At 33.4% G+C, this 24,598-nt stretch overlaps 2 protein-coding genes and 1 long non-coding RNA gene across 4 annotated transcripts; 2 read left to right on the top strand and 1 right to left on the bottom strand.

Annotated features, from left to right (window-relative positions):
- Positions 1-4,252: 4,252 nt before the first annotated feature.
- On the top strand, positions 4,253-11,238 carry LOC108340465 (external alternative NAD(P)H-ubiquinone oxidoreductase B1, mitochondrial). Of its 2 annotated transcripts, none has more exons than XM_017577871.2 (10): positions 4,253-4,548; positions 5,265-5,535; positions 5,812-6,015; positions 6,199-6,449; positions 7,141-7,360; positions 7,583-7,687; positions 7,956-8,219; positions 8,308-8,429; positions 10,811-10,930; positions 11,018-11,238. In XM_017577871.2, the coding sequence occupies exons 1-10, from the start codon at positions 4,472-4,474 to the stop codon at positions 11,103-11,105; spliced, it is 1,722 nt and encodes a 573-aa protein (XP_017433360.1). In that variant the 5' UTR covers positions 4,253-4,471; the 3' UTR covers positions 11,106-11,238. The 2 variants fall into 2 exon arrangements, with proteins under 2 accessions (XP_017433360.1, XP_052733805.1); XM_052877845.1 differs by lacking the exon at positions 4,253-4,548 and adding an exon at positions 4,931-5,074.
- An 821-nt stretch (positions 11,239-12,059) lies between these two features.
- Positions 12,060-16,444, top strand: LOC108339033 (external alternative NAD(P)H-ubiquinone oxidoreductase B3, mitochondrial-like). Its single transcript, XM_017576183.2, has 10 exons — positions 12,060-12,297; positions 12,612-12,864; positions 13,066-13,272; positions 13,649-13,899; positions 14,159-14,378; positions 14,454-14,558; positions 14,873-15,133; positions 15,254-15,375; positions 15,883-16,002; positions 16,313-16,444. Exons 1-10 carry the CDS (start codon positions 12,203-12,205, stop codon positions 16,398-16,400), a joined length of 1,722 nt encoding a protein of 573 aa, XP_017431672.2. The 5' UTR covers positions 12,060-12,202; the 3' UTR covers positions 16,401-16,444.
- On the bottom strand, positions 14,914-18,329 carry LOC128196537 (uncharacterized). The gene is made up of 2 exons (XR_008248950.1): positions 17,915-18,329; positions 14,914-15,369 (listed from the first exon to the last, which is right to left on the bottom strand). It is a non-coding gene; the product is annotated as an uncharacterized LOC128196537 (long non-coding RNA).
- Between the last annotated feature and the right edge of the window lie 6,269 nt (positions 18,330-24,598).

Below are 24,598 nucleotides of genomic sequence, written 5' to 3' on the forward strand. Positions count from 1 at the left end.
GTCCTTTTACATTAACATTGTCACATCAATTGGGTCACAGTTTTCGCGTCATAAAAAAATGGACAGGTCACAGTTGCCACATCATTGCACTGTTATGTTTTTAACGCCATAAGCAAAAAGGACCAACTTGAATCGATTTTAACGAAATATGGGACAATAGTGAACTTTTTTACAAGGTAGGACAACTTTGAATACAACACTCCAAATTAGGGACCAAATAATGTATTAAACCTAAATTTAATTTTGTTAATGAGATGAGGTACATGGAGGGGGTTATAGTACAAAGTTAAGAGTTGTTGATGGTTGAAAAATCATTAAACCATTATTACACTTTTTCAGATTTTATTAAATGAAGGGCAAAACTGTCAATTGGAAGGTGCAAGATGAGAGAGATGAGGTGCAGGTGTCGAAGTTGTATGGTGTATAATGACTTTTGTTTTTTTTTTTTGTAAATTGAAGTCGTTATAACTACTAAGACTCATGTTAAAAATAATTTATTTATGCCAAATGATTTTTAATTTTATTTATAGTAAAATATTTTTTAATTTTTATTTTATTATATTCAATGAGTTTTATTTATTTTTTATTTAATTAATATAATATTTAATATTTATTTAATTAATGAATACATAATAAAAATTACTGTAATAAAATTAATATTATTTTATTATAAAAGAATTATTAGAGAGGAAAAATAAATAATACAAAATAAAAATAGATAATTTTTTCACTATAACCGTTGTTGTGAAAGTAAGAATATTTTTTTATTTACTTTAGGTTTAAACCCTCGGATCATCCTTATATTTGTTGGAGAATCTCAAGTGAATCCTCATGTTTTCAACTGTCTCAATTGAGTCTATATATTTGCAAAATGTCTCAATTGGGTCAAAATATTTGAAAAATTAAGTCAATTAAGTCCTGTTCGTTAAGTTTTCATAGTCGACGTTAAAATGTAATGACAATGAATATGCTGAGGTGAATATTTTATTATGTGGAAATAGTTAAATTATGACATGGAATTTAGTAAATTAAAAAAAAGTAGAAAGATTATGGAAACAACATTCATAAAAACCCTAGAAGCTTCATTCTTCCTTAACCACAAAGCATCTCATCCTCCATTAACCTAATCAGCCATGATCAATTGCGAACCAGCACCTTAAAAACCCCAAAATGGCGAACCCTGAATCGTTCCTGTTCTGTTCACCACCGCTCCTCTCTTTATCACTGTTTTCGCTCGGTTCGATCACCACCGTGTCGCTTCACTCCACCACCACACTTGTTTTATTCGGTAGGAGGCCACTATCACTAGTACTGTTCAATCCAGCTAGCTATTGTAACCCTATTGTTACTCTTATTTGATTTCACTTGGTGGAGGGCTCGACAAGGATTTGCAGGTGAAAAGGAAATTAGAGGACTAGGGAAATGATTGGTTGATGAAACTGACAAAGATAGTCTCCCTTTGAAACTAACTGTGGATAAAAAATCGGTGTACTGGAACCTGGCGATGGTGTACCACCCTGATTATGCGCTCCGGCGATCGGAATCGGACGAACAGGACTTCATCGAGATCCACGACGCATACTAGATGTTGTCGGATCCGTTGACGAGAGCCGTGTACGATCTGTCGTTGATGGCGACGCGTGGCGGTAATGGCTTTTTCACTTCTTTGGTGGCCCCCGATGGGTCTTCCCGGTTGTACTGCCAGACCCGCAAGTGGGAAACGAATCAGTGCTGGTAGAAAATATTTTTTTTTAAGGTTTAATGTCTCGGTAGGTCCCTATTTTCGTCCAAAATCTCAAATAGTTCCCCTTCTTTTTCGGCGTCTCAATTGGATTCTTATTTTGTGAAAATTGCATCAATTAGACCCTTACTGTTAAATTGGACTTAACGACGTTACTGAATATTTGACGTGGCACATTGGATTATATTTTTAAATGACATGGCTAAATGATTTGGATTTGAGTTATTTTAAAATTAAAAAAGAATTAGGATCCTTTTTACAACATCATCATCTTCACCAATTCCATCCCATAATCCTTATCCGCTCCATCATATCCTCATCATCCTTGTATACTCCATCATATGTTCATCGTAATCATCATCCCTTCTTCTATCATCCTTATTTTTGCAACACCAATTGATAATCTTTAGACAAAAACAAACTAACCTAGCCCAATCAGAAAGAGCAATTGAAAAACATGAAAGAGCAATCAGAAAGAGCAATCTGTAAACGAAGAAATTCACAAACATGAAAGAAAGGAAGAATCTAAACCTAAAACTAATATACTAAAATTGAAAAACAGGGGATCAGATCTTGCGATTGCTTTGGGGGCGCTTGAACTTCTTCACTCGCTTCTTCACGATCTTTTTCGAGATCAAGGGTACCGCCGTTCTTATTAACCTCAATTAGGGTTTCCCTACCAGAGAAATTTGCTTCTCAACATTTATAAAACATGAAAATTAATATGGGCTAGGTTTTTGCAGAACGGGGCCCAAACCCGACTCGCTTCTTTGCCTTTTGTTTTGAGCCATGAACTTGAAAGTTTATCTCTGCACCACCCCAATAACGCATCACCGCGGCACACTTCCGTCACCTCCACCAAACCCAAACCTGCAAACCACAAAACCAAAAGGAGCTCATCCTAAATCCCAATCGCAATAAACCCTAGTTCGTGAAACGCTACCGTCGACCTCGCTGTCAGCCGCGAGCCTCCATGGCCACCATATCGTAATAACAACCATGCCGCCACCTAAACACATTAAAGCCTCCATGGAAACCCTGCAAATAAAAAAATCACAGCCACCAGAGAGCCATCTCTGGGCCTTCAAATCACAAAATGAGAAACCTTTCGCATCCACCGTTGGCCTTCAAAAAACATCTTCCCCAATTGACAGACAGTAGCGTAATAGAGATAACAAAGATGGTGGCAGCGCGAAGGAGATGACAGCAACCCGACCATGGTTGTCAATTTCTTTTGAAAAAAATAAAAATAAATAAGACAGGTCAGAATATAATAAATTCCACATCATTTAAAAATATAGTCCAATGTGCCACGTCAAATATACAGTAACGGCATTAGGTCCAATTTAACGGTAAGGGTCTAATTGATGCAATTTTCACAAAATAAAGATCCAATTGAGACGCCGAAAAAAAAGGGGACCTATTTGAGATTCTGGACGAAAATAGGGACCTATTTGAGTATGTAAATTACATTTTAACCTATTTTGTTACTTTTTTTTTTGGCTTAAATGCTTACTTCGTCCCCATGTTAAGGGGTGAATTTCTGTTTAGTACCCGGTTTTAAAAATGTTTCTATTTTATCCCAAAGTAGTATAAATTGTATCAATTAGATCCTTTCGTTAAATTCACATAAACGGAGTTAACTCTAGTTGACGAATCTGTACTTTTTCTTCTCTCTTCTATGCATTTCCTGCAATGTTCCAGCTTTTTTTCTCTCTCTTCTTAATTACATTTTAACCTATTTTGTTACTTTTTTTTTTCTTCTGCTTGCCTCAATGTTTAGTGTCATCAGTGTTCTATTATGGATAGGGATCTGATTGGTTCGAGGAATAAATTTTTTCACGTCAAAAACTCTTAATTTTAAAAATAATTCCATGTAATAAAACACTTTTACATGAGCGTGCACCATGTCATCACAATTTAACGTCGTTTGTGAAAACTTAACAAACATGGCTTATTTGACTTAATTTTTCAAATATTTGGACTCAATTAAGACATTTTGTAAATATATGGACCTAATTGAGACGATTGAACAAACGAGGACCCACTTAAAATTTTTCAATATAGGAGAGTTTAAATCTTTATTTTATTGTTAGTCGCTTGATTCATTTCATTAAGAGTTATTTATTATCACTGTCTTAACTTTTTATTCACTTTAAGGTAGAAAAAGTTTTTAAAAGTGAAATTGTATTTGGTATTCGACTACGTAACAAAAACTTCTATTCTGGCCGCCCTCCAGGTATTTAAAAACTGAATTTTTATTTTTGGACGGCTCGTCCAAATGACATTTTTTGGGTACAACACTGTTGGCATTATTATCAGTTGCAAAATAAGCATAACATTATTACTTTAATGTAGTATATTTGTGAATTTAAACTGTTGGATACTGGTAATCTACACTTTTAAATTTTCATAATTTTCTTTAATTTAAAAAATAATGTGACAGCCATGTTACTTTTACCTACTGAAGTGAAAAGTAAAGTAATTTATATTTCTTGCATAAGGGTATGTTCTGATCCTTTTGTGAAAGATTTATCCTTTGAACTACGCTTTCGATGAAGATCGAAAAGTTCCAGCTACGAACTTTGATGGCAGACAATAATATTCTATCCACACGTCAACGCCACGTGGTGAGACCCAAGAGCTTTGTCTGAAGTTCAAATAACAACACTTCAGATTTCAGAGTTCAGAGCTTTGCAGTTGAAGCTCTTAATCCCAATTTTTGCAACCATGACGGTTTCTTCCTTCTTCAACAGGGCCTCCAGGGTTCTAAGCCCCTCCAATTTTCTTTTTCTCTGCACTCTCAGGTGCTTTTATTTATCAATTTTTCGTGTACATTCTTTTAATGTTCTAGGAAGATACGAAGGGTACTTTTAACTGTATTGTCTATTTTAAGATTTCAGTGGTTGTTGTTGGTTGAAGTTCTCACTTACGAGTGTGTGATTTTTTACTTACATTCATATACATGTGCATGAACGAGTAATTTTGGGGTATTATTATATTATTTCACTTGATCCACTTGCTAGTGTTAATCAAGATCATTCAATGAATGTCGTTCTTGATGTTGGATTAGTGTTGCAAATGGATCCAAGCAATTTTACTTCATTCAACGCATCCCTATACTTTCATTGTTCTTCTTGGGCAATTGAGCTAGTGGCTAAAATAGTGCCTTGCCTCAAAATGTCATCTAGGATACTCACAGACCCAGGGTAAACTTCTTAGAGTTTAGAAAGAGAACTTAAAGATGTAGAAAAAAGATATGTATTTTATGAAACCACAAACAGAGATCATTGGAGAGAATTATCCCTCTATGGGGTTCTTCTTCAGCAAAGGGTATCCCTTTTCTTTCATTCCTTAGGTCTCATCAGCTATATTGTTTTTCCTTTATATTTGTGTTCAGCGTTACAGCTTACCTTCTTTCTTCAAATACTCTTGGTTAGAAGCAATCTCTCAGAAGTAGTCAACTGAATCTCACGTATGTGTTTTCTATTTCGCTAAGTTTGCATGCCCTTTGAAATTGCAGTGGTGGTGGTGTGGTTGCGTACTCAGAATCACAAACAGGAGCTGAACGTCCTAGTATTCAAGCTACTGAGCCCTCCAAAAAGAAAGTGGTGGTTCTTGGAACAGGATGGGCTGCTACCAGTTTCCTTAAGGATCTGGATGCATCATTATATGATGTTCAGGTTGTTTCGCCGCGTAATTACTTTGCATTTACTCCCTTATTACCTAGTGTCACTTGTGGGACAGTTGAAGCACGGAGCATTGTAGAGCCAGTCCGAAACATCATTAAAAAGGTGGAGTCAATTTTAACCGAGCTCTAAGAATAATTGGTGGTTTTTTAGACAGCAATTCACATGAGCATGTAATATAATGATAAATCTAGTGTTCTTTGAGGCTTATCTTATAAAACAAGATTGTTCGATGCTTCACTTTGTTATGTGTATTGTTGATGTCAGTATCACCTCGTGGTCATGTCTGGGAATTTTTCTCCCTTTCATTTCTTGTTCTCAAGGGTATTTTGACTTGTTAATTAATAAGAAAGCCCCCCACCCCCCATTTTACCATTGCAGAGAAAAGGAGAAATAAACTTCTGGGAAGCAGAATGCATCAAGATTGATTCTTCAAACAAAAAGGTTTTCTGCCGGTCCAATATTGACAACTTGGTGGGAAGTGGCGAATTTTCCTTGGACTATGATTTCTTGGTTGTAGCAGTGGGAGCACAAGTAAATACATTTAACACTCCTGGTGTCAAGGAGAACTGTCATTTTCTGAAGGTATTTTTTTTTTCTTTATCATCCTTTATTGGGTCAAATTTTTTTTCTTGTTTATGACTGTTGGTTTATCAGGAGATTCATTGAATCTTTGAACTTCTTGGTGAGGAAAAATCCATAATCAAACACACTTATTTGTTGATCTGTTTGTACCTAATTCAAAATGCACCCTATGATGACTCACAGGATGTTGAGGATGCTCAGAGGATTAGACTGTCTGTGATTGATTGCTTTGAGAAGGCTGTTCTTCCTAGTATAACTGACCAAGAGCAAAGGTCAATTCTTCATTTTGTTGTAGTGGGAGGAGGTCCAACTGGTGTGGAATTTGCTGCAGAATTGCATGATTATGTCCTAGAAGATTTAATCAAATTATATCCAACTGTCAAAGATAAAGTGAAAATAACAGTGATTCAATCAGGAGATCACATCTTGAACATGTAAGAACAGCATTAAGCATCAACTATCTAAAGTACTTTCTAGCTATTTATGAACTTTTTTTACTTTCTACCTCTTTGATACAGCACAACTAAAATGCTACCGGTTCTAAATCTAGTGTTCCTTCAACTGTAATAAACTTTCTCTTTACATGTTACTTTATTCATCTGAAATTATCTCTTTATTGGATGAACTGCTGCATTTTGTTTGGTTAATGTTACCGTAAAAGCCAAATTAGATTTCAAACTAAATCCACTCACAAGTTCATTTGCATGCTGCTTTATGTTTTATGATTGGTGTTTAGGATTGGCGTCTTTGTCATTGGTCTGACATCAAATAACAAGATTACCAATCAATTCAATAATACCTTTTAACTTATCTTGGTAATTGATAATTCAATAATGTATACCCTGCGGTTACTACCTCCTGTGTATTTGATCCTATTTAGCTTTGATTGAAGATTATAAGGTATTTGGTTGAGACTTACAACTACAGATCACTGCACCACCTCCTCGCCCCAACAGTTCAATCCTTCCACTGTTTAGCATTCCAACACCTTTTACTTTTTGTATTGAATTTCTAGTATTGCTAATCTTCCTTCGTCAAGGAAGTATGATTTCAAATCTTTCAAATTCTTAACTCATCTTATATAAGAAAGCACACCTAGGATAAATGTCATCTTCAATCTTGTAGGTTTGATGACAGAATAAGTTCATTTGCTGAGCAAAAATTTACAAGAGATGGGATAGAAGTTCAAACAGGATGTCGGGTCATCGGTGTTGATGACAAGGTTATTACAATGAAGGAAAAATCAACTGGAGAGGTTTGCTCAGTGCCCCATGGATTGGTTGTCTGGTCAACTGGCATTTCAACCCTTCCAGTTATAAGGGACTTTATGAAAGAAATTGGTCAGGTGCTCATTCATTCCATGCATTTCTTCTGAATGCTATTTGCCTCACTCTTTCTTCTTCTCACTTCTTGTGTATGTGCTTGTGCACATAGTGAGGAAGCTGCTCCAGCTTTTTTAGTATGTTACCTCAGATCCATCATATATAATGCCTTTCTCGCTTAAAATCACAATTTACTATTGTATGGATAATCATATCTGTATAAGCGAGAATTTCACCATGTGCAGGCTGAAAGGCATGTACTAGCAACAAATGAATGGTTGCGTGTGAAGGGATGTGAAGAGGTGTATGCCCTTGGTGATTGTTCTAGCATAACTCAACGTAAAATCATGGTATCTCTTTAGACTTTAAGAGGCCTTTTCTAAACTTCTAAGCTTATTTTAATACAGCAATGTGCTGTATCCTCTCTGAATGAATAAAGATGTGAACAACTTGATTGAGTTTTGATGATGAAATTAAACTCATTGTCCCTTTCATTTGATTATTTCTGATAAATTGAACAAACTTGTTACATGTACTTGTATTCAGGAACGAAATGCATGTTATGTAAATCACAATTGAATTGATCTGTGATAATTAACTTGTTACCTTGGTTTCAAGGATGATATCACAGCCATATTTGAGGCTGCAGACAAAAATAAGTCAGGCACCTTAACTATTGAAGAATTCCAGGAGGTGGTGGATGACATTGTCTTAAGATATCCGCAAGTTGAGCACTATCTAAAGCAAAAACATCTGCGTGATTTTAGCACACTATGGAAAGATTTGCAAGGGAATGAAAGCAAGGAAATAGGCATAGAAGCATTCAAGCTGGCCCTTTGTCATGCAGATTCACAGGTGAAGAGTCTGCCAGCAACTGCACAGGTATATATTTCACCAGTAATTCTTACTTATGCTGATACCTTTTGCTTCCAGATATCTTGTACATTTTTTAAGGTGTTGCTATATCCAGGTTGCTGCCCAACAGGGTGCATATCTAGCTAGATGCTTCAACCACATGGATCATGCTGAAGAGAATCCTGAAGGTCCTCGACGTTTTAGTGGATCTGGACGCCATAAGTTTCTGCCCTTTCGGTAAACTGTGTACTTCATGTTCTTATTGTGTTTCCTATATTTCTTGTCTGTGGAGGGGAAATTTCAAAGTTGTCCACTGAATGATAAAATGCCAGGGAAATCTAGTATGGCTGTTAAGTTAGTTCTCATCCGTTATGTAATGATTGCTTCAAATTTGAAAGCAGTTGATAAGAAACAATGCAGTGGCACACACGGAAGTGAGGGGATTAGATGTCGAATTAGGCAGAGTGTTCTCTATGGTCTACTCCACGCCATTATGTAATATCTTTGGTTGATTTTTTATGCCTGATAATCACTATAGATTGCCTTCTTCCACTTTTTAGATGAAGCATTTTGTTTCTATTTGAAACCATGCTCTAAGCCCTTCTATGTGGGACGTTAAGGTCCAATATACTACTCTACTTGTCAGGAAAAATGTTTTAATGCCTTTGTTATTGAAAACACTTCAAATTTAGATCCAAGAAAATATATCTAAGTAAAACAGCTATAATCATTGATAAACGTAACAAAATATTTATAGTGAGCATGAAAAGTCACAAGAGACATGCCCCAAACATCACTATGAATCATTTCAAAACAATAGGAATCACGATGCTTTGGAAAATAAAGTAGTTTACTTTTAGCCAATTTGCAAGCAGAACAAGACAAATGCACCAATACCAATAACTATATATCCCAACAAACTAAATTTAAATGAGTGAGATAAAATATAGAGCTAGGATGACCCAATTTTCTACGTCAATCCTCATCGCGATTGAAAACATTATTATAAGCAAAAGAGAAGTGATGGAAAATAAACTGGAGAGGAAACAATCTTCCCACTTTAGGCCCCCTTCATGACCATTTTCCTCAATACCTACTCCACACAAGATAGCTTGAGAAAAGTTGACATTACATTTGTTGTCTACTAATTGACCAACAAACAATAAGTTGGAAGCAAAAGTGCAGGAAAAGATAGAGATATGAGCATCTTTTTCTTCCCATGCATCTAAGGCTATTTTTTAGTCTGTGCCTTAGAGGGCCATCTAGGTGACCCCACAGTCCTTTCCCTTTGACATACATCTTGAATTGATATTTCCGAGTTGTATAACTCTTGCCGTCAGTTGCATACAAAAATTGTCTTTGTTTGAAGTTGTCATGATGGTCGAGTAGCACTATCCCAATGAAACAGAACCATGAAAATGCAATGCAAAAATGAAGCAAACAAGGTTGAAGAACCATGAGCGAGAACAAAAATTATGGGCACAAAAAAAACTGCCACAGCGAACAAGTGTAGTGAATGTAAGTGTGAACAAAAATCACAAGCATGAATGGGGACTGCAAACAAGAATAGAAATCGAAAGCATGAACATGAACACAAGCAAGAACAAGAATCACAAGCACAAACAAATATCGTAAAGTGAATAGAAACCAGAAAACATGAACAAGGGAGGCATGGGTGGATAATAGGTTGCAAGTGCACGAATCAAGAATAGGTCATCTCTAGAAACCATGTGCTAGACCATGAAAATGTGGAAGGGAGAATGAACGAACCAGAAGAACAAGAACACAAATCGAGAACAGGTCATGACTAGAAATCATGAGCTTGACCATGAAAACGTGGAAGTAAGAAAGAACAAACCAGAAGAACAATACTGGATTGGAATTCGTCCGCTACCATGCTAGGAAAAAGTGGTTTGATGTCTTTGTTCGTTGTTATTATTTTAGGATATTATATTAGATTGAAAAGAACAGATCAGTTCAGATTTACCTGGCTTATTTCTAGGAGAACAAATTAATATAATTACATAGATAAAATAATTCTTGATTCATACAACTATTCAAGCAAATTTCTTATGAAGTGAATTTTAAGTTTAACTTAATCTTACAAAATCTGTTTATAGAGGTTTGCATTCACTTATATATACTATAATTTGACCATATTTTTAACTTGCCTTTACAAAATCAGATTGTATGATGAGCTTTGTAACTATTTTTATATTATAATTTGATTATACCTTTAGTCAATGTTATAATGATAACATATTTCTTTTTTGGTGAACCCAGATATTTTCTGGTTGATAATTGAAATGCATTTGAGTGAGTGAATTATCTCAGTGCTAGAGATATTGAGATCCTTTGAAGATAATGAGTTTTCCAGATCCACGTTCTTCCATACATGTAGACTTGCATAATGATGTGTTTAGAAGGCATGGTTATCTGCCTCCGATATACCACATTATGTTTTCAAAATAGTTGGCCACTAATTGGGTAAAAAAGATGTTTTGATAACCATTTTAGGTTAGTTTTTTTTCTAATCAAAGATATAATATAAACAGGTAATTGTGTTTATGCTTCATCAGTGACTAATTAGTGAGAGACTGTTTGTATGTTAACAAAAGGTATAGGCATCTGGGTCAATTTGCTCCACTGGGTGGGGAGCAGACAGCTGCAGAACTTCCTGGAGACTGGGTTTCCATGGGTCACAGCACTCAATGGCTTTGGTATTCTGTATATGCAAGGTGAGTGATTATCTATTATGTAAAGCACACTTGTTTGATGTATTTGCATAACTAGTTTTATCTAATAACTTTGTGTTCAACATTCAGCAAGCAAGTGAGCTGGCGAACAAGGGTCTTGGTCGTGTCTGATTGGACAAGAAGATTCATATTTGGCAGGGATTCAAGTCGAGTTTAATTTCACATCTTGGTTACCTCTGTTGATTTTTGTATCTAATGTATAGTGATATCAATGTTGATGGAACAACATCCCCATTGGAAACAATTTTATGATCAACTGTTATTGCATTTTCGTTGAATGTTTTTGTTTACTGCTTCCATTTTACATAAGCATGTATGTGGATTTGGATTTGGATTGGATCCTTTTCAAGCCTTTTATTCGTACATATTGAGAAGGAAACAGATCTAAGGGCAAGTGTACAATTTCCTTTGTTTTAACTAATTAACATAAGAAAATGAATTTTCATGCAGTAATAACTTTGACTTTAGGCCAGTGTTCAAGATGAATAATAAAATAAATAAAAAATCTATACATCTATGATCTTATATTTCAAGTTAGGAGTAATATTTTAATTTTTTATATAAATGTATTTATTTCTAAAAAATTTATAAGTGTTATAAAAAATAATGACTCATCTTGATAATATAATCATTTAAGTGTGTACTGTCATCGGGAATCATGCAAGCTTTGAAGAAAAAAATGACAAGTATACAAATTTAGAATGTCATGATAATATTTACCCGCTTCATATCATCTTCACAAGAAAAAGTCAAATAGTTTTTAATTTATAACTTTAAAATAAATGATTTCATTTCAAAATTAAATCAATCACTTGTACTCGTTGAAAAATGTATGGAAAAAAACAGAAGGATGATGTGTAAAATTGAGTGAACAAGAACGATGATATTAAGAGAGCTTTGAGCAAAGATGCGGTTTGACTGCATAATTCTCGGATCATTTTGTAATTCAACTATAATGATTGACCATGCATTTTTTCAAGGAGATCTGTTCCTCGAACAACATGGCAGGTGTATTATTTCCCTTGATTTAACCAGTCAACATAAAGAAAATGCATTTTTATGCAGTAACAAATTTGCCCTTGGGCTACTGTTCAAAACAGTACCTGAAAAATCTGTCACTCCCGTTTTTCTAGCCCATGTTTTTCTCATTTTTCTTACAAACATAGCATGCCGAAGGAACCAAAAAGAAAACAAAATTGACATAGAAACAAGCACTTAAGAAGACAAATTAGCTCTCTAGCTAGGAGTTTCACAATGCGTTGGTCTTCCAGATTCTTTCACACAGCCTCGAGGGCTTTCAATGAGTATCCATCATGGTCCAAGTCTATTCTTGTTTGCACTGTCATCAGGTTTAACTTATAAAATCTCATACTTTACGTTCTTGCCATTTTTTTTATATGTTCTGTAACAGTCCAGCTGCTACAGCAACTTCTTCATTAGACTTAATATAGTTAAATTCATGCATGGTATCTATCTATATATATACAGATCTATTCTTCATATTCTAAACAAGAAAAATGTAAGAGTTGTATTGTATCAGTATAATCACTTAATTTTATTTTTGTTGGTATGCATCATTTTATAGGGAGTGATGATCTTCTTATACGTGTTTGTGTTTGGTTTATTAATTTTTATGTTAATCACTTTCTGCATTGGGTTGCAGTGGAGGAGGAGCAGTGGCATTTTGCGATGCCAAACCAGAACATAGCAATGAACCTCCAAAGAAGAAGGTGGTGGTGCTTGGAACTGGTTGGGCTGGAACCAGTTTTCTGAAAAATATGAAAAGCAACTCCTATGATATTCATGTGGTTTCACCACGTAACTATTTTGCATTCACTCCATTGCTACCAAGTGTAACATGTGGCTCAGTGGAAGCAAGGAGCGTCGTTGAACCCATTCGCAGTATCACCCGCAGGGTACCTTTTCCATCAATTATCTTCTCTCTTATTTAAACAAGAACAAAATTTACATGTTATTATAACTATCCATGCTGCTATGTACAGTGTATATGTGTGTAATGGTTATTAATTAACTGCCACATTTACTAGTAGTGCGTAATGTTTCAGCTTTCGAATTATATTTGTATATACACTTACAAGGAAAACACTGTTCAACAGAGCGGTGTAAATATTAGTTTTAGTGAAGCTGAATGCTACAAGATCGATCAAAAGAATAACAAAGTTTTTTGTCGTGCTGTGAAAGACAAAAAGTCTGGTGAACGAGAAGAATTTTCCATTGATTATGATTACCTGGTTATAGCTATGGGAGGTCGTTCTAATACCTTCAACACACCTGGTGTTGAGGAACATGCCCATTTCCTGAAGGTATATATATCTTTTAAACATCCAATTTCTGTCATAATTATATTATTAAGTAGAAGTTTCACCAAGATTATTAATGTTGTACTTAAACCAGTCACAAAAGTATCTGAGAATTGTATATAAATTTCTTTCTTATGAGAAATATTGCATGTGTACATGGTCCCTATCAATCTTACGCTCATATAACTGAGATTGTTTATTACATGAGAGTTTATAACATTCAAACATGTGTACCTTAAAGATTGATCAGGATCATAGTAATCCTGAGTTATGTATAATTTTTTTTTTCTTTTGGAATGGTGCATGTGTGTATTCGTATGGAAAGAAAGGTCCTTTTAATTAGATGTGCAAACTGAACTACTCCTGATTCTCTATGAAGGAAGTGGATGAAGCTTTAAAAATCCGTCGGAAAGTGGTTGAACTTTTTGAAAGAGCTAGCCTCCCTACTTTACCAGAGGAAGAGAAGAAAAAGCTTCTGAGTTTTGTAGTCGTTGGTGGTGGTCCAACTGGGGTAGAATTTTCTGCTGAACTTCATGACTTTGTACATGAGGATCTGGCTTATTTATATCCTGAACTTGGAAAGTATGTGAAGATTATTCTCTTGGAGGCAGGCGATCATATCTTAAACATGTAATGTATTTTTTCTTATTATCATATCAAGACTAGGTTAAAACCTATATTCAATTTTCAAAGTGCTTCTAGAGTTTTCCTTCTATCAGAATCAGAATTTTGCCTTAGTATGTCGAACTTTTTTGTAAACATTCGTCAAGTAAATGATCGAAGTGAAACTTCAATTCCACCTTTAAGAATAACACTAAAAACACTTATAAGACCATCCACTTTTGTTTTTGAATGTGAAACTGTGATGCAATTTCTTGGTTCATTGCAGGTTTGACAAGAGAATTACTGAATTTGCTGAACAAAAGTTTGCCAGAGATGGCATTAATGTGAAGTTGGGATCTATGGTTGTGAAAGTTAGTGAAAACGAAATCACTTCCAAAGAAAGGTCAACTGGTGAAATTATTACCATACCTCACGGAATGGTAGTTTGGTCAACTGGTATCGGTGCTCGCCCTGAAATAGTTGAATTTATGAAACAGCTTGGCCAGGTTTGTTTCTCACAATCCAGGGGAAAAATTTGCTACTGTGCAAGTTTTGCTAGCTTTGAATTATTTCTGTGACAGATTAACAGACGTGCATTGGTCACTGATGAATGGCTAAGGGTGGAAGGATCTGACAACATCTATGCTCTTGGTGATTGTGCCACTATAAATCAACGTAGAGTTATGGTAGGTGTAATCTATGAATTGTTCATTATACAAGCCCTTATTGTTTCCTAGTCTGTGCTCTTTCATTGCTATAACAAGATGTGATTATAGTAAAAATGTTTCATATCAAATAGAGATCAAAATGTTGAATGACATGAGTAAATAGAACTTACATGCCTAAAAAGCTTAAGGTTTTGCAATAGACCTGATATTAACCATTGCATACTACTTCTGCTAAAAATCATTGACATTTTAACAACAGATTATGGTGCTGCAGTGGTCTGTTAGTTCTTTAAGTTCTAACATAACAGTTTTGTGTGCCATGGCTTTACCAGGAAGATATAGCCGTGATATTTAGCAAGGCTGACCAGAACAATTCCGGAAAATTAGATCTTAAAGCATTTAAAGACGTTGTTGATGACATTATTGAAAGGTACCCTCAAGTGGAAATTTATTTAAAGAAGAACCAAATGAAAGACATGGCCAGCTTGCTAAAGAAATCCCAAGAAAGCGGCATTTCTGTGGACATTGAATACTTCAAAGAAGCCCTTTCCAAAGTAGACTCTCAGATGAAAAATCTTCCTGCCACAGCTCAGGTACAAGTGCATACAGCAAACACTACTTCTCAATAGTGCTTGATGTGTTGAAACTTTTCCTTGTCAAAAGGGTCATCTTACTTGTGCTCTGTGATGCCTTCCAATTTTGAATCACTATAGGTAGCTGCACAGCAAGGAGTGTATCTTGCAGACTGTTTCAACCGCATGGAGTTGTGTGAGAGGTATCCTGAAGGCCCTCTCAGGTTCAGAGGAGTTGGTCGCCATCGATTCCGTCCCTTCAGGTATGGAAGAAATTATTATATGGTTTAAGATCATTATGGTTTTTATGTGAATAATTTAAGAGTAAATCTAAGTTTGAAAGTTTTAGATTAAAAGTGATGTTAATCCTTCATGTGGATTGGATTCAAGTTACTGTATATAATCTCTTCCTAATGATCTCCTTAAGAAAAAAACAAAAACACATCACTACTAATATCTAAATGGCATGTAACTGACTTTCGTGTGCTCTTTCTGGTAATTTTAAAATATCTGATTACCTGTCACATAAACATTAATAGATATATTAAGTAATAGAGGATTCTGAAATCAAATATGCTTATTCATGTGACATAAAGTAAGGTTAATAAATACTTTATGGATGATGTACATGTAATTCTACCACAAAATAAACAAAAATGGTTAATCAGTTACGTGTTTGGTTAATTTTTCCTGGTGTAAACAAAATGGTGCATGTGTAACCGAAAACTTCAGGCCTAATTCTTCATTTCCCATAATTTATTTATTGAAAGGTACAAGCATTTAGGACAATTTGCTCCACTAGGAGGAGAGCAAACTGCAGCTCAGCTTCCAGGAGATTGGATTTCAATTGGTCAGAGCACCCAGTGGCTCTGGTATTCTGTGTATACAAGGTAATTTATTCAAGGCTTAAACTAAAAGAAACTGTAATTGAGTTTTGGTGTTGTAAAGTTTCTACAATTAAGTATCCACACTTAGTTTATAATAGCTTGAAACCACCACCACATTCATGGACTTGATTAAAAAAGATTACAGAAAATCAAAGACTCAGTTACACTTTTCTTTACTTTTTTAGAAGCTTAATTAAAATTTTCAAAACAAGTTAAGGAAAAATTGTAATGTATTAAGCTTTATTGGACACAAGTTTATCACATTGTGTTAGTAAAGTATGGTTTCATCTTCTAACTATCCCAAAACATGCAGCAAACAAGTGAGCTGGAGAACAAGGTTTTTGGTGGTTGGTGACTGGGGAAGACGATTCTTGTTTGGTAGGGATTCAAGTCAAATCTAAGATCTCATTCAAAGCTCAGACCTACTTCATATTCATTTCTTGGCACAGCAGAGCAAATGATCCCAACCTTACCACACAAAATATAAGAAAAAAAAGGATTTTAATTTCATGAAATTACTTTTCCCTGTCCTTATCTTATGGTATGTTAATTGTATTGATAAACAACCTTATTTTTTAAATAGCACATTGACTTCAATAAATCAATTTGGACTTCTAAAAACCTTATTTGCTGCTAGTTTGCCAGACATACTGAAACTCTATGCACAGAAATAAAATAAGGAATCTCTCATTACAACGAAACCAGTTGTATGCATTATTGAATCATCACATGAAATGCAATACAAATTCCTAGGTTGATGTTCATAATAAGAATCAAATGTACATTTTATCAAGATATGTCAAACCAGAGTGCATCCAAAAGTTGAAGTGTGATTCTAATTTATGAGAACATTAGTTTAATTTATCTTATTTTCTTCTCCTAAGAACTGTATTTGATTACCTAATTTTTCGTTTGAGTGCAAATTTCAGTGCATCCAAATTGAGAGGACTTACACAAAACGCTTGAAAACACATCAAAAGAAAAAAAAAGATTTTCAACCCATACGTATTGATTCTCATTAAAAGAAAAAAAAGGGACAAATTTCAATGTAAATTACTTTATTTCAAAATCATGGTTAATTTAATATAGACCCATATTTGAATTTAGGTTCAACAACACGATGAAACGTTCAATACTCAACTTATAATAGTGAAATTTTAATTTCTCTTTCTCACTGTCAAGAAATGCCCTTTATTTCCTTAGCGAAGTTAGCTTAGGAATGCGTTATCCTTTCAGAAAGAAAAAAATTAAAATCACTTCTGTCTATACAACAAATCTGTAAAAATCGTGAGTGAAGGAAAAAAAAGAGTTAAACTAAACACTTGAATATATACTGTTTTAATATTTGAAAATAATGCATTTTTAATTTTTAGTATTATTTACATTCTATATAAAATATCTAGTAGTTTTTTATTTATTTTTTCTTTATTTGCAGTGCATTTACAGTGCATCCAACGTAAATTTCTTTAATGTATGAATTAAAAATAAACCAAATTTTATAAAAAAGTAAAATAAAATATCCTGATACTTTTCAACAATATAAAAGTATTTAATTTTGAATCTTGTTATGTGATAAAGAAAGAGAAAAACACTGTTCAAGTTATATATAAAATAACAATATAACTAGGAAAGAAATAAAATAAACAAACAAGTACTATTAAAGCTATTCTTACCTGTGCCAGTAATAAATACTCTGATCCCAAAATGTTGACAGTAATATCAAATCTCAGATGTCATGTTTTCAATATAACAAATCTCTTATCCTAATTAATAAGAATATATAGATGTTATTTGTAATTATTTTGAATTTTAATTCTGTAACTTTTCACATGGTATAACTGGAGAGTTGAATTTCATTAAATTGCTGCACAACTTACAATTTACAAGAGGAAAAAGTAGAAAGAGATGCAAATACATTTGGTGAGACGCCAAACAGAGGATGCTATCCCTGACCCCAGCAACTGAAATACATAACTATTCTGAGAGACTCATCTGGTTGAACTCGTCGACCGGTCACGTCACTCAACCTGGTAGCTCTGGTCTCCGAACAGTCTCTGCCGGAGAATAACCTTCTGCAACTCTTGGTGGTGGGTTCTTCCATTGCCGTGGCCACAGTGTTGGACATCCAGATGCGTAAGAAGTAACTCATGTCTTAAGTTGTTGGGACTAGGAAACTACTAATCTGTGTGTCTTTATAGAGGAAACAGGGGGCAGAGGGGTAAAACATGTGAGTAAGGTGGTTTTGGGTGATGGAATACTGTACAGCTAAACCTATGAGTGGTTTTGCTTCTGGTGGGACCCTGTCTTTAATGGATATTGGATAAACACAGATAGGATTATTATCTTCTCTTTCCTCTAACAAAAACTCTATTTAACTAATCTTAACATTTTCTTTTTATATTTATTTATTGTTTAGTATTTTCTTACATGTATGAATGAAGCATTAACAAAGCAGTGAATAAAATACTTTAATACTCTTTTGTAATTATTGCATATTCATACTTGATGTTAAAGAGTTTTCCATGTTTACAGTTTTAATTGAATGATTGAGTTATCTTTTCTCTTACTACAAATAAATGATAATTAATTTAAAAAATTATAAAAAAATTAAACAATGAGTGAAATGAAAGAAGCATTAAATATAACTATTGAAATAAATAAAAAATTAGAACTATACAAGATAATGAGAAACATGAGTCTGTTTTAACAAAATAATAGATTGATTTTTTTTTAATTATATATATATATATATATATATATATATATATATATATATATCACTAACATTTTTTAAAAGATTTTTAATCATTAATGTAAGAGTCTGAAAAAGTTTAAGGTTATTGGGTCCTATGTGGGACAGTCAGGCCCATCAGACTAAGGCCAACCTAACCTTAAGAAGGACTCCTCATAATTTTTCATTTTCTAAGCTCTTCTCTCTCTAAGACTTTTTGCCATAAATTCTTCTTTATCTTCTCTCTCAATTTTCAGCTCTCTGAACCGTTCAATCTTGGGTTGGAAGGTGCTTAGACATTCACCACACCGAAGGCTTCCTTTTGAACCGATCGTATTTTCGTTTGGACCGGTAAGTCATTTTTCCCTTCTCTTTCACTATCTTCAAACCTAGAGCATGCAACATTACTGGTTGTATGTTACTAGGGGGTTTCGTTTTCCTGTTTCTGCCAAATCAAGCTCTAAAAGCTGTTGCTGTCACCACTTTGGTGGTTTGTAGGGTTTGGATTTAGTTTGCGTGTGTGAGATACCAAAAAGGGGCGTCCTTGTGAGCTTGGTAATACAACTCTGAGGTAAGGGGAGCTAGTTATATTTTAGGAGTTGTATGATTGACCTGTTTAATTTATTTTGAGTGGTTTACTGTTATACTATATTTTGGGGTGAGCATGTTTTAAATTGCACCTGTTGAATATGTGAAATTTGTGTAACCATGGTTTGATGATTTTGATTTGACTTGGATGTATTTGTTTGTTGTACTTGCTTTGTTGGAGAGGCTTGGAGTATGTAATGTTGGTCATGTGGTTAGTAAATAGGTGTACAGGTACTGTTTTAGGTTACTGTGAGGTATTGAAGTTAAGTAATTTGAAGTATAGAACACCATAGGACAGTTTGGATGACTTAGATAAATCAATTGTGACTTGTTGAGAGTACTGTGTTGGTAGGATAGAGGAATCTTAAAAACCTGAGTTGGCACATCCCTGATCATAGAGCAGCCCTAGTCTGATCCAGTCACTTGTAACTAGTCATATGTGCTAGCGTCGAAGGTGAGACTGATGCGTTCAGACATTTGATTCATCTCCGATGACCAATTAGGTTAGTAAGGAGTGGTTGAGGTGGAAATCATGTGTTAGTCGCGTTAGAAGGGTAAATAGTTAAGGAAGTACTGTTTTGAGTCTTTTGAAAGGAACTGAGGTAGAGAATTTGAGAACAGGTTAGGATCATAAAACTGAGTAAAGTCATGTTCAACATGGTAGAATTGAAATTGGGTTCTTGGGTTAATAAGAAATGGGAGTTTAAGTTAAAACTTGGGTATTGATCACTTTAAAATCATGTTAATAACGCTTGATAATCATCTAGACAAGTTTAATTAGGTACAAAATATGAATTAGAAGTCTTAAAAGTTGGAAGAAAGGCCTAGAAGTGGTAAGGAGTGGGTGAGTGGGTAATTCTGCAAAATTTGCGTTCTGTAGATTATGCAGACTCGCTAAGCGAATGTTTTCGCATAGCGAGTCCTCACAGAGAGGTGCTCTCTGTTTGAGCATTCACACAGCGAGTTGGTGCGCTGTGCGAAAGACTAGAGAGGGTTGCTATCTGTTTGGTAAGTCGCGTAGCGAATGTAGTCTCTTTGCGACTGTTGCTAGCTTGGGAAATTAGCCAAATTAATTCGAATAGCGAATTTGGGGCGCTATGCGAATTTTAGTTGTCCCCCTGTCAGGAAAATTCGCTCAGCGCATCAAGGGTGATGCGCTATGCGAAATTTAGCTGAAAAACACTCCCCTCGTCAGGAAAATTCGCTCAACGCACCAAGGGTGGTGCGCTGTGCGAATTTTTTGCTGTCTTGCCTTGCATCTTGGTGTGTTGTGAGACCTGGTTCAGTGAGTTTCATATTTTTCCACATCTATTTGAGTTGTTTGATGTTGTTTGACTGCCAGGATGTATGTATGTCCATATATTTGAATTGTGTGGCTTGAAATAATGTGACTGCAAATTGAAATGATGAAATTGAGTGTGAACTGAACATCTCAGGGTGAGATGATTGAAAGTGATGTGCGGGGTGTTAATGTTGTTCTGTATAATTGTATGGAGCTTTGAACTGATATGTCTATCCCCATACTCAAAGCACTATTCATGCTCAAATAGAGAAGAACAATGTGAGTGGTGAGAGTAGAGGGAGGTCCTCGTCTATAGTCTTAGAGTTTAGACACAGACACATGGGGGGATTTACCTTGCATAGTGTTGGGGAGGGCCAACTGAACTATGCAAATGCAAAGACGACCAATAGTTCGACAGTTATACCAATCTGGATGAGTCTTGTTGAGTGTTTGAGTCATGGTTTTGAGTCATGGTTTAAAGGGTATGCTTTAATTGTTCTTTTATATGTAACTAAGCATGATGACATCGATTGATTGTACTATATGATTATTGCTTGTTTATCTAGCTCACCCTTGCTTCTTGTGGTGTGTTGCTTTTGTATGTTTTCTTTTGCGATGATCATCCACTTGGATGAGAGCAGAAATTGTTGAGGAGATACCTTTGGAGCAAGAACTAGAGGATACTGATGCTGCAGTGCAGTCTACTTAGCAATTTCCTATTTGAACGCTTAAAGTGTTGAATACTCTAAACAGTTTAAGTTTAAAATTCTGTCTTCATATTTGGATGACTGTAATTCCATACTTAAGTCATACTCTAACTGTTCTCTTTATTTAGATATTGACGCCTATATTATATGATTGTGGTTATTATATATTTGGGATGTCACAATTAAAAATCATAAATAGATAATATTTAAATGAAAAATTAACACTAAAATTAATCTAAATAAACCATTTTTGAAAAAAATGTTACAAAGAGTTACGTATAATAATAGACAATCTTAACACGAGAATTATTTTTATAGAAAATTTGATATATTTTATAGTAAAATATGTTATTTAATAAAACAATTTTAATAAAAATTAAAATTTTATAAAAGAAATTAGATTATTTAATTCGTGATTTAAAATTCACTTTAAAAATAAATAAAAACTTAATTTTTTTTATATTTTAATTTCTTTTTCTTCATATTCTCTTAACAATTTAATTTTAGTAATAAAAAAACAATTTGAAGACCAGAATATTATAAATTTGATTGAGATGTCATATTCTTAACACTTTGTTTTCTTTCATAAATCTTAATTAAAAATTTTTTTCCCATATTTAATGGTTTAATATAATAGAGAAAATCTACTTAGTAGATTATCTAGATTATCACAATTTAATATTTAATTACATATAAGAAGTTTCAGACATAATAAAAAGATAATTTGAATAGCCCTCTATACTAGTTCGGAATATAATTTCATTCTACAAGATACAAAATATAAAATACTTTTATATAATTAAACTTGCAACGAAATAAACTTCTATCCCCTCATAATTGCTCATCTTCTAAACCTGCATAATTATTTACTAACATGAAAGTATATGATCATCTAGATAACAATATTTGAAAAAACAAATACAGGATAAGCAAGAATAATATGGTTAAATATATTTTTAATTTTTATATTTATATGTAAAATTAAAATTCATTTCTTTTTTAATTTTGGTTTTTAAATATTAAAAGTGAATGAATATAATCTTCTATATTTAACTATATTAAATTTTTTTTACGTGTAAAACACATTTTAGGATAATATTTGAGTTACTATTTTAATACAATTTAATTCAAATGTTAACCTAAAAACATTGTTAAAAAAATTAATATTATTAGATTAAAATGATTATATCCACTTATTTTTAAAGTTTAAAATCAAAATTTATCAAATTTTGAGAAAAGGACAAATTCTAATTTTGCATAGAAGTTCAAAAACTAAAAAGGTACTTAATCCTTAATAATATCACCATACTCTTAGAATATCCTTCACATAGCTCTTATGACTTATGTAACAATAACCAATAAAAAAATATAATACTTAAATTATAGAGTATAAATGTATTGAATAGACTAAGGAACCATGTACATGTCATCATTTGATCCCTGTCACTTAGAGGCTCTAACTATACTTCAAAGAAGGTTGATCTGAATGCTTCATTATGCAAATATGACAAGGTAAATCTATACACTGATTTGTCCTCTTCCATATCTAATTGTAAAGACCTCCTTCAACTCTCACAAGTAAGTATTTCCATCTATGTAAACCAAATACTAGTAGAATTAGGATCGGTTCCCTTATAGAATTACAATTCAATACACTTAATGACCTCACTATACACTAGAATCCATTCATCATGAGTCCTTACAACCATCGCAGACATTTAAAACATCTCCGCAACATCACAAACATTCATTGGTATAATATATATATATATATATATATATATATATATATATATATATATATATATATATACTAGTTAACATAAACTTATTCAATGTCAAACAATTAAATAATTAAAGACTGCAATTTTTTTCCAACTACCCTTTACTTCCATCAACACAACTCAAATAGGGTTCCCAGCAGAGTCACGTCCAACGCAAGTGAAGTGATGTTCAACGCTCTTTTCATACACCTAGTGAGCCAAGTGATCGCCCAATGCAAGTACCCTTGGAGCTCCCAAGATTATCCAAGGAATTGGGTTTGATAGTCCTTTGTTGTCGTCCAATGCTAATAAGTTAGTGAACTCAATGACTCTGTTGCGTCCACCGGTACTGATATTTTGTCCAGCGTAAGTAAAAACAGTGGTCACTACCTGATTAAGCTCAGTGACACTGTAGTGGCACTCAATTCTACACCGAAAATTTAGATTTATCAATGAGATTTAATTGATCAATTTGATTCTTCCTAAACTATTCACCACTTAAGATACCTTATAAAATTACCATTTAACTTTTATTTAGCTTTAAGAAGCATCAATTTGATCAATTAAATGTCATAGAAATTCCTCGTTTACAACCCACACAAGACCATCATTTTAAACACATTGACATTTAATATCCTACAATACTAATTTGTCAATCTAATGTACTTCCAATGTTCAATTTCTAGTTATTTCTAACTTAAAATTGTACTAACCATTCCAATCCATCATATTACCAAATTGATATATTATGTTAACACCACACATACCAAGCATATAATATACCAATCAATTTGTCAATACCAATCATAATTTATCAAACTCAGTTCATAATTTCTTAAATCAATTGACAGTACTATTTATATTTAATCTAGCTTTCGTTGCTTGGACACTCCCAAAAGTTCTTACAGCAGTCTACCCACTACCCACTCATAGGAAATTTTATCTACACAAAGAAATCAAATCAACAATAAGAGCATACTATTAAGACCATAAACACTCACATATTCACATTGAGTATAATCAGGCCACATTTAGCTTAATACACTCATGCAAAATAAGATAAACTTAACTATAAAAAAAAATAAAAAATAAACTTACCCTATTTGTAAATCTTATTAGACATAGTAATAAAGTTCTCTACTCTGAGTTCAATAATACCTTGTGATTAATGAATAGATGAAAAATAGGTTAATAAACCTAAAAGAATATCAAAGAAATAATATTTTTTAAAAAAACATAATAAAGTTTTCTAATTGACATCAATTAGAAATAATTTTAAGGACACCAATTAAAAAACTGTCAATATTAATTGAAAAAATTTAAACAAATTTTGGCTTGACTAAACAATTATATATTTTAAAATTATTAATAATTACATACTTTTTTGTATTTAATGATTATTAAAATATTTTATTCAATTAAAAAAATTACAATTTAATAAAATTAAATTACTTTATAAAATGTTTAGAAAGTTAAATAATATAAAATGAAATAAATTAATGTTAAATAAAATAAAAGGTTCATATTA

The sequence above is a fragment of the Vigna angularis genome, chromosome 5 (assembly GCF_016808095.1).
Source record: "Vigna angularis cultivar LongXiaoDou No.4 chromosome 5, ASM1680809v1, whole genome shotgun sequence".
Lineage (NCBI taxonomy): Eukaryota > Viridiplantae > Streptophyta > Magnoliopsida > Fabales > Fabaceae > Vigna > Vigna angularis.